General features: G+C 60.6%; 1 protein-coding gene across 1 annotated transcript; it reads left to right on the top strand.

Moving 5' to 3' along the window:
• Window positions 1-1,628: 1,628 nt before the first annotated feature.
• RPS5 (ribosomal protein S5) lies at window positions 1,629-6,420 on the top strand. The gene is made up of 6 exons (XM_029074300.2): window positions 1,629-1,738; window positions 3,599-3,707; window positions 3,789-3,998; window positions 4,239-4,367; window positions 6,066-6,164; window positions 6,276-6,420. Exons 2-6 carry the CDS (start codon window positions 3,600-3,602, stop codon window positions 6,342-6,344), a joined length of 615 nt encoding a protein of 204 aa, XP_028930133.1. The 5' UTR covers window positions 1,629-1,738; window position 3,599; the 3' UTR covers window positions 6,345-6,420.
• The last annotated feature ends 3,818 nt before the right edge of the window (window positions 6,421-10,238 follow it).

The raw sequence follows: 10,238 nt of genomic DNA on the forward strand, positions 1-10,238 counted from the left end.
TAGCATCAAAATAAAGAGAATTATATATATATATACATCATTAATAAAATAAATAGAATAATATGTACATATATATATGTACAAGTGTTGTGGGGCAGGGAAGGGGTAGAGCAGAGGGAGAGTGTCAGGGTGATGGGGAGGGGAGGAGGAGCAGAGGATAAGGGGGACTCAGTCTGGGAAGGCCTCGTGGAGGAGGTGAACTGTCAGTTCCACTCGGCAGCATGGCTCAGTGGAAAAAGCCCGGGCTTGGGATTCCGAGACCGTGGGTTCTTATCCCACCTCCACCCCTTGTTGGCTGTGTGACCTTGGGCAAGTCACTTCACTTTTCTGGGCCTCAATTCCCTGATCTGTCAAATGGAGAAGAGGACTGTGAGCCCCCCATGGAACAACCTGATTATCTTGTATCTACCCCAGTGCTTGGCACACAGTAAGCGCTTAAATACCACTATTATTAGTTATTATTATTTCCCCCCTTCACTTCCCCTCTGCTACGCCCCTTTCCCTCTGCTCCTCCCCCTCTCCCTTCCCCTCCCCTCAGCACTGTGCTCATTTGTATGTATTATTTATTACCCTATTTATTTTGTTAATTAGGTGTACATCCCCTTGATTCTATTTATCGTGTTTATGTTGTTTTGTTTTTGTCTGTCTGTCTCCCCCGATTAGACCGTGGGCCCGCCGTTGGGCCGGGATGATCTCTATCTGTGGCCGAATTGTCCGTTTGAGCGCTTAGTCCGGTGCTCTGCACATAGTAAGCACTTAACAAATGCCACCACTAATTAGAGAAGCAGCCTGGCTCAGGGGAAAGAGCCCGGGCTTGGGAGTCAGAGGTCATGGGTTCAAATCCCGGCCCTGCCCCTCGTCAGCTGTGTGACTGTGGGCAAGTCACTTCACTTCTCTGGGCCTCAGTGACCTCATCTGTCAAATGGGGATTAACGGGGAGCCTCATGTGGGACAACCTGATGACCCTGTATCTCCCCCAGCGCTTACAACAGTGCTCTGCACATAGTAAGCTCATAACAAATACCAACATTATTATTAGTCTCTGGGCCTCAGTGAGCTCATCTGTAAAATGGGGATGAAGACTGTGAGCCTCATGTGGGACAACCTGATGACCCTGTATCTCCCCCAGTGCTTAGAACAGTGCTCTGCACATAGTCAGCGCTTAACAAATACCAACATTATTATAGTAAGCGCTCAATAAATACTATTGAATGAATGAATTAATGAGTGAGTGAATGAATGAATGAATGAATGAACGAACGAACGAACGAATGGTTAGCCGGGCAGTGAGGGACCAGACATACAAGACAAAGTACGCATGCGCGCAGTCCCTCCCCTGCGCGAAGCGAGTTCTAAAATGGCAGTCGGAGGGGGTAGAAAGGAAGTGCGCAGGCGCGCAGACTCCCTCTCCCCCCCCCCTCTCCCCATGCGCGCGGTTATTTCCCGGCGCGCGCCCGAGCCGAGGCGCCTGCGCCCTGGAGACGGCCGTCTGGCGGCGCCTGCGTAGTCGGCGGCGCCTCCTCCCGGCGGCGCAAGCGCGCCTGCGCACATGGGCTCCGAGGCCTGGCCGCCCGGCCTCGGCCCCACGACCCGCCGACCCGGAAGTGCTCGCCGTGGTTAAGAGAGGCGGAAGGGCGGCCGCGGGCCTTTTCCTGTGGGAGCCGGGGCGCCGCGAGGACCGGACGGTGGCGGCGGCGGCGGCGGCGGCGGCAGCCGGAGCCAGAGAACGGACGATCGAGTGAGGGAAGGGCTGCGGGCGAGGGAAGAGAGGGGCTCCGGGTCACCGCCACGACGGGAGCCCCTGCCCCTTGGGCCCTGCCAGGCCACGGAGGGATCCCCCCCACGTGGGACGGCCTCATTCGATCCTCTTCATTCAGCCCTTCCTCTGTGCGGAGCCCTGGACTAAGCGCTGGGAATCGACAGTTCCACCACAGAGACCATCCCGGCCCCACGACGGGCTCACGGTCTAATAACCCCATCGCCTTGTATTCACCCCCCCACACACACCAGCGCTTAGAGCGGTGCCTTGCCCGTAGTAAGCGCTTAACAAATACCACCGTTATTATCATATTTGTACCTATTTATTGCTCCGTTTATCTTGTTGGGGACGTGTCTCTTAACAAATACCACCGTTATTATATTTGTACCTATTTATTGCTCCGCTTATCTTGTTGGGGACGTGTCTCTATCTAATCTCGCCCCCCCCCCATCAGCTTGGGGCAGGTCGCTTCTCTGGGCCTCAATTACCTCCTCTGTAAAATGGGGATTAAAACCGTCAGCCCCACGTGGGGCAATCTCATCACTTTATACCCCCAGCGCTTAGAGCAGTGCTTTGCACCGAGGAAGCGCTTAGCAAATCCCGCCTTTATTATATTTGTACCTATTATTTAATACTCCGTCTTGTTAGGGATGTGTGTCTATCTAATCTCCATCCCCTGCCACATCAGCTGTGTGACTGTGGGCAAGTCGCTCATCTTCTCTGGGCTTCAGTTCCCTCATCTGTATAGTGGGGATTATTGTTATATTTGTATCTATTATTTAATACTCCGTCTTGTTAGGGATGCATCCCTATCTAATCCCCATCCCCTGCCACATCAGCTTTGGGACTGTGGGCAAGTCACTCAACTTCTCTGGGCCTCAGTTCCCTCATCTGTAAAATGGGGATTAAAACTGTCAGCCCCACGTGGGGCAACCTCATCACTTTGTACTCCCAGCGTTTAGAGCAATGCTTTGCACCGAGGAAGCGCTTAGCAAATCCCGCCTTATCATATTTGTACCTATTATTTAATACTCCGTCTTGTTAGGGATGCGTCTCTATCTAATCCCCATCCCTTGCCACATCACCTTTGGGACTGTGGGCAAGTCACTCATCTTCTCTGGGCCTCAGTTCCCTCATCTGTATAGTGGGGATTAAGACTGTGAGCCTCACATGGGACAACCTCATCACCTTGTATTCCCCCCACCCCCAGCGCGTAGAACAGTGCTTTGCACAGAGTAAGCGCTTAACAAATCCCACCATTATATTTGTACCTATTATTTGTTGCTCTGTCTTGTTAACGATGTAACTATATCTGATCCTGCCTCTGCCACATCAGCTGTGCCAAACACCGTTCTAAGTATTGGGAATATGTTCATTGTATTCTCCCCAGGGCATAATACAGTGCTTTTCACACAGTAAAAGCTCAGTAAATGCGGTGGAATGAATGCGTGCAGAGCCCTGTACTGAGTTGCCGAGAGGCGCCTTCCCTACCTGCAAAGTTCAAATAATAAGAATTGTAGTGTTTTTTAAGCACTTAGTATGTCCGGCACTGTTTTAATCGTTGGGTTAGATAGAAGGTAATCAGGTTGGACACGGTCCCTGTTCTACATGGGGCTCAGTTCTTAATCCCCATTTTACAGATGAGGTAACTGGTGCGTAGAGAAGCAAAGTGGCTTGCCCCAGGCCAAATGGCAGACGAGTGGCAAATCCAGGACATCCTGACTCCCAAGACCGTGCTCTTGCCATTAGGCCACACAGCTGCTAACAGTCCGCCGGCTCCCCGGGGAAGGGGAGGAGGGTCTGCCCGCAGCTCTGACCCCCCTCCCGCCAACTTTCCAGGATGGCCGAGTGGGAGACAGCGGCGCCGGCCGTGGCCGAGACCCCGGACATCAAGCTGTTCGGGAAGTGGAGCACGGATGACGTCCAGATCAACGACATCTCCCTCCAGGTAGGGGACGGAGAGGGTGGTGGCGGGGTGGGTCGGCAATCCCGAGGGAGGTGCCCTGACCCGCTCTGCCCCCTCCCACAGGACTACATCGCCGTGAAAGAGAAATATGCCAAGTACCTGCCCCACAGCGCGGGCCGCTACGCGGCCAAGCGTTTCCGCAAGGCGCAGTGCCCCATCGTGGAGCGGCTGACCAACTCCATGATGATGCACGGACGCAACAACGGCAAGAAGCTCATGACCGTGCGCATCGTCAAACACGCCTTTGAGATCATCCACCTCCTCACCGGCGAGGTACGGGGCGTGGGGCAGGTCTTGGCGATGGCTCCCGCCCCGGCCGGGGAGGCAGCAAACACTGAGGGGGTGGGGGGCCGTGCCCGTCGCCGAGAACGTTTTTAGAAGGCAGCTGGGATGGGGAAGAGAGACCCCGGGGCTGTGGTCTGGGTGGATCGAATTCAGGAGACTGAGCGGGGGATCTCTGCGGCTTTAATGTTGCCCCTCACACCCACCCCTTCTCTCCTCGTGCTCTCCCAGAATCCCCTGCAGGTGCTGGTGAACGCCATCATCAACAGCGGCCCCCGCGAGGACTCCACCCGCATCGGGCGAGCGGGGACGGTGCGGAGGCAAGCCGTAGACGTGTCTCCCCTCAGGAGGGTCAACCAGGTGAGGCAGCCGGACTCGCGGAGATGAGCCGGGCCGCGATGGCCCCTTCCTCGCCCCCTTCCCCTCCACCAGCGTCTCAGTGGGCGGGGGGCCACCCGGTCCTGAGAAGAACAGACGGGTGTGAATCGTGGCCAGGTCACTGCCCTCAGCCTGGGAGCCGGAAGCTGTCCGTACCCAACTTCAAACGGGAGGACTTGAGGGGGCCGCTGGAGAGGTCCTTGCGGAGGCCGGAACCCTAAATCTGGTTACTGGGGTGACCTGGAAACTATAGGGTCTCCCAAGTCTGGTGTACTCTCCTAAGCACTTAGTTCAGTGCTCGACACCCATCCGGGAACTCAGTCCATTCGGTTGACCGATGGAGGAAAGGACCTCTACAGTCTACAGTCTTTTCGTTCTGGTCTTCGGGGCCATTTCCAGTCCACACAGAGTGCAGCAGGAAGGTGAATTTGCTACTGCTGCAATTGCATTGGACCAGTTACCATCCGGTTTCTTAGTTTTCTCTTCCTAAAATGTCCCCATATCTGCCCAAACCCCGGCTGTCACCCAGACCCCCCCGGCCCCATCCTGGGAATGCTGAGGAGAAGTTTTCCAGCCATAACTTTCCTCTTCTCCCCGCCTCACCCCAGGGGCCCGATCTTCACCCCCACAAGCAGAAACCTGGGGATTAAGGCAGCCTAGTTAGCTTTCTACTTATTCACGCTCTTCTTCCACCTTGCCCCTAAGTCACACATTTTTTTCCACACTGAACTGTGCTTCGCTCTGGTCTCCTGCCAATCTCTTACTCCCTCCCCTCATTCATTCAATACCGTGTCGACTAACAGCGCACACTCCCCCCACCCCTTCCCCATGTAATTTTCCCCTCCCCCTTCAACTGCTTCAGTCCGTCGATACCACCTTCCTACAGGCTGTGAACACCCGAAGTCCGGGAATCCCGTCTAGTAATTTTACATCCATCAGTCAGTGGTTTTATTGAGTGCTTACTATGTGCACGACCCTGTATTAAGCCCTTGGGAGAGGACAGTGCCAACAGAATTAGCCAACCCGTTCCCTGCTCATAACGAATGTAGTCTAGAAGGGGAGAACGATATTAATACGAATGTGCCGAGTAGAGTGGTCTGCTCACGGAAGGTTCTCGGTGAATAAGTGAGAAGCAGTGTGGCCTAGTGGGTCGAGCAGGGGCCTTGGAGTCAGAAGGTTCTAATCCCGGCTCCGCCACTTGTCTGCTGTGTGACCTTGGGCAAGTCACTTTACTTCTCTGGGCCTCAGTGACCTCATCTGTCAATGGGGATTGAGACTGAGCCGCACTTGGGACAGGGACTGTGTCCGACTCGATTTGTTTGTGTCCACCCCAGTGCTTAGTACACAGTGAGCATTTGACAAATACCGTCATTATTAAGTGCAGTAGTTGGGGGTGATTAGATCAGAACCCCCCCAACGAGGATCAGTGCTCACCTTCACATTGTTCCCCGATCGGCCCCCGCCCCGCCAGCCCGGAGCCAATGCTGAACCTTTCCCTTGGCCGGAAGGGGGTGGGGTTTGACTGGACATTTTTGACCAGAGTTAGTCATTTATTGAGGGATTACTCTGCGCAAAGCACTGTAATAAGCTCTTGGGAGAGTGGTCGGTGCTCTCTCGGGAGGCCGTTGGGGACGTGTGAAAGCGACCCGCGTTCACCGGTCTATCCTGCCCCACTTCCAGGCAATCTGGCTGCTCTGCACCGGGGCCCGCGAGGCCGCCTTCCGCAACATCAAGACCATCGCCGAGTGCCTGGCCGACGAGCTCATCAACGCCGCCAAGGTGGGGAGGCGGGATGGGAGGGCGGGGGGCTGCCTGCAGGGGAGGGAAACTCCAGAAGCCCGAAAGAGGGTGAGGGGATCCTCCCTGCTGACCCTCCCTTTATTCTCTCAGGGCTCCTCGAACTCCTACGCCATCAAGAAGAAGGACGAACTGGAGCGTGTGGCTAAATCCAACCGCTAAAGCCTTTTCCCCCAGGGGGATTTGCTTGAAAATAAATACCGAGCACCCACCCCCGTTGGGGGGCCGCATCCACTCCCGTGCTGAGTTGTGTGCCGTGTCTGGAGGCCGGCGGGAGGGCAGGGGTGGGCGCGGGCAGGTGTGGTGAGCCGGGGTCGAGGGGGTGCGCCCAAGGTGCCGGCCGAGGCGGGCCAGGGGCACAGTTCACGTCCGACACGTCTGGTGGGAAGGGAGGGGTGTCCCATCGCTCGAGCCTGGGATGGCTGGTGCCCGGTTCCCTGGAGAGCGAGGGCGAGGACACGGGGCCTGAGCCTGGAGGCACCCCTGTCTGCCTGTGCTCAGCCACCTGGGTCGAGGGGGGTCTGGTCTGCTGAGATCTGGGGTCTCGGGAGTGGGCTGCGGCTACGCCAGCTTGGGCCCCCAAGTGGCTTTGACCCGTCTCCCGTCGGTCAGGCAGGGTCTCCTTCCCCAACCCCTAATCCTAGGGCCTGGGGTCACCACGTTAGTTGGGTGATGGGGTGCGACCAGGGACTGGAAGCTAAGATCGAGGGCGGGGAATGTTTCTGTTCTATCCAACTCTCCCAAACACTCAGTATGGCGCTCTGCACACAGTAAGCACTCAATAAATGCGATAAACGAGAGCCACGGGGGGAGGAGAGCCCTCTGCAGTCCTCCCCCTCCCCATCGGCCTCGCCCAATGGGTGCCGGCTTCTTCCTGGTGTCGAGGGGGTTAAATAGGTGACGCCAGCTTTGGGAGAATGAGAAGACTCCAGCCCGGGGCATCCCCTGGCATCCACTGACCCGCCCCCGCCATCCGGCCCGGCCCCCGGGGGCCACTTGGGGCAGGCGGACCGGCGGGAGGGGTGAAGGGGTGAAGTGGGGCATGGGAGGGGGCGGCGGTGACGGTTGGCGGAGCTGGGTCCGAAGGGAAGGCAGGTGGGGGGAGTGACGGGTGGCTCGGCGACCAGAGTTGGGGCCGGGGTTACGCGCCCGGACCCTTCCAGGGGAGGGGCCCAGGTCGGCGTCGTGACATCTGTCACCCAACTACTTGGGGGGGACGGGGGCTGCGGGGGAGAAGGCCCGGGCCCGTGTCAGCGGTGGGCCGGGGCCGTCGGACCGGTCAGGCGGGTGGGATCGGCGGGAGGAGGCGGGTGACGGAGGGGACCCGCCCCGGGGTGGGGGGACCCGGGCGGCAGGAGCCAACCCGGCCCTCCCACCGGGATGCCGGAGAGACCGGAAAACCGGGGTGGGGAGAGCCGGGCCGACGGAGGAGGAGGACCTTCCCGACGGGTAAGAGATGGCGTCTCCCCGGCCCCCTCGGCACCTCCGACCCGACCCCCGACCCCACCCGTTGGGCCTGTCTCCCACCTTCCCGAAACCTAAACCCGTCTGGATCCGTTCCTGCCTCCACCGGGCATCGCCCCTGACTCCTGGCCTTGGCGTAGGTCTTACCCGGGATCGGCGTCCCCGTCCCTCCTCCCCGCCGACCCCCTCTTCCCATCTGGGACCCCCCCGCCCCCCATCCTCCTCCGCCCGTCACCGACCTCCACCTGGTGCCCCCCCCCGGGGCATCCCTCTCCATTTCTCCGCAGGCCTCTCCCATGCCTTGGCACCTCCTCCCTTCCTGTCCCCGTCGACCTCGGGGGGCTCGTCGGTCCGGCCCGGGGCGGGCGGCCCCCGGCCCCCCGGAGGAGGAGGACGACGAGGGGGACGGGGATGGAGGGGGGCCCCCCGGGGAGGCGGCCAGCCTCTCCCCGCTCTCGGGGTCTCCTCCCCAGCTCACCCCTCCGGGCTCCCCGGCCTCCCCGGCCTCCTGCCTCATCTGCGTCTCCCCGTACGACGGGCTCTTCCGGACCCCCAAGCGCCTGGCGTGCGGCCACGTCTTCTGCCTCGAGTGCCTCTCCCGCCTGTCGCTGGCCTCCCCGGCGGGGGCCCAGGTCCTGCGCTGCCCCGTCTGTCGCCGCCCCACCCTCCTGCCCGCCCGGGCCGGGCCCCCCGCCCTCCCGACCCACCCCCTGCCCTCCTCCCCGGACGCCCCGGCCGGCTCCGTCCACTTTGACCGCCGCCGGGGCGTCCTGTATGTCCGCCCGCCCCCCGCGGGTCCGGCCAAGCATCCCGTGCCCGCTCCGCTCCGCCTGGGCCGTCCCCGCTCTTCCGCCGGCCTGGGGTCCGGCCGGCCCAACTGGGCCTTCCACGCGGCCGTCACCCTGGGCGTGCTGGTGACCGCCGGGCTGATCGTGTCGGGCGTCTACATCTTCTTCCTCATCCCCCACGCCGCCTCCTCGGCCCACCGCCCGCCCGCGGCGGCCACCTCGCCGCCTCCGGCCGATCCGTCCCCGGAGCCCCCGGCCGACCTCACCTGGCTCCTCCCTCCCTCGCCGGGCTCCCCGGGGCCGCCGGCGGACGGCGGCGAGGGCCGGATCCCCGCCGCCGGTCCCCCCTGGACGGAGCCGGCCGGACCGGGGACCACCCAGAGCCGGATGGAGCCGGACGGCGGCACAGAATCTCCCGCCCCCACGGGCGGACCCGAGGACGGGGGCGAGGAGGGGCCCGAGGCCCCGGAGCCCGGAGCCGGGCGGACGGGGCCGTGGACCCCGCTGGACACGCCCGCCGACGGGAAGCCTCCCGAGGCTCCCTCGTCCAAGCTCCGCCTCGGCCGCCGGACCCCTCCGCGGCCCGAGATGTCACCGGCCGGGGGTCGGACGACGATGGGGAGCGCTGGCCGAGGAGAGGGGTCTCGGCCCGACGGCGTCGCCCGGGCGAAGGGATTGGAGTCGGGACTGAACGCCCGGCGCCCAAGCGGAGAGAGGGACCCGGGCCCGTCCGGCCGACTGCTGTGATTCTGGGGGAGAGGGGCGACTCTATCTCCCCGGTACCCGGGAATCCTGCTGGCACCCGGCAATCCTGCTGCCGTTTCGGAAGGGGCAGGTGATGGGCAGAGAGAGGAGGGAGGCGACCTGGTGATCACTGATGGGGCTCGGGGTCGGGGGGAGCAGGAAATGGGGGGTTTCGAATGATGGTGGTTGACCATTCCCGCTTCCACCGAGGCCAGCAGCGGGGGGGGGGCTGGAGGTGAGACGGGAATAGTAACAATAATAAGATTCGTGGTACCCGTTGAGCGCTTACCGTGCGGCAGGCACTCAACAGATCATCGGGTTGGACACGGTCCCTGCCCCACACAGAGCGTCTTACCGTACGCTCCGTGTGGTCAGGGAATGGGTCCGTTATAGTGCCGTATTGTACTCTTCCAAGCGCTTAGTACAGCGCTCTGCACACGGTGAGCGTTCGATAGATACAATTGATCAGTCCCCGTTTTCCAGATGGAGGGAACCGAGGCCCGGAGAGGTGAAGTGACCCCAAATCACACGGCGGACAAGTGGCCGATCCAGGAGGAGAAGCCGGGTCCTCCCGAGTCCCGGGCCCCCCCGCTCTGTCCACTAGGCCACACTGCTTCCGAGCACTGCCCGGATTGCCGAGAGGAGGCAGGGGTGGGAGAGGGGATCGCTACAGAGGCTTGGCCGAACGGCGGCTGTGCTGACTGGCTCTCCCAGTGCCAGCGACCAGCCAGATTGAATCGGTGGTATTTATGGAGAGCTACTCTGTACTAAGCGCTTGGGAGAGGACAGCGTGAGAATTGGCAGGACACGTTCCCTGCCCACCGGGAGCTCCAGGCTATAGGGAAAGTGTATTGGCCCCCGAAGAGGGTTAGAGTCGATTCCAAGAGGGAGTTGCGATGGATGTCTTTAGGGGAGGGGGAAGGTGTGGTTCCCACCAGGAGGTCTGAGAGCCTCTCCCTCCCTAGTTGAGGAGTCTAATCTAAATCCTTCCTGCCTTCACTGGAAGCAGCGTGGTCTAACTTCTCTTCGCCTCGGTTCCCTCATCTGTAAAATGGGGATT

The sequence above is a fragment of the Ornithorhynchus anatinus genome, chromosome 10 (genome assembly GCF_004115215.2).
Source record: "Ornithorhynchus anatinus isolate Pmale09 chromosome 10, mOrnAna1.pri.v4, whole genome shotgun sequence".
Classification (NCBI taxonomy): domain Eukaryota; kingdom Metazoa; phylum Chordata; class Mammalia; order Monotremata; family Ornithorhynchidae; genus Ornithorhynchus; species Ornithorhynchus anatinus.

Bases quoted from the DNA above. Each gene is read 5' to 3' on its own strand.
- RPS5 (XM_029074300.2), top strand. From the start codon at position 3,600: ATGGCCGAGTGGGAGACAGCGGCGCCGGCCGTGGCCGAGACCCCGGAC. The intron at 3,708-3,788 runs GTAGGGGACGGA...CCCCTCCCACAG, and splicing joins TCAACGACATCTCCCTCCAG to GACTACATCGCCGTGAAAGA. The intron at 4,368-6,065 runs GTGAGGCAGCCG...CCCCACTTCCAG, and splicing joins CCCTCAGGAGGGTCAACCAG to GCAATCTGGCTGCTCTGCAC.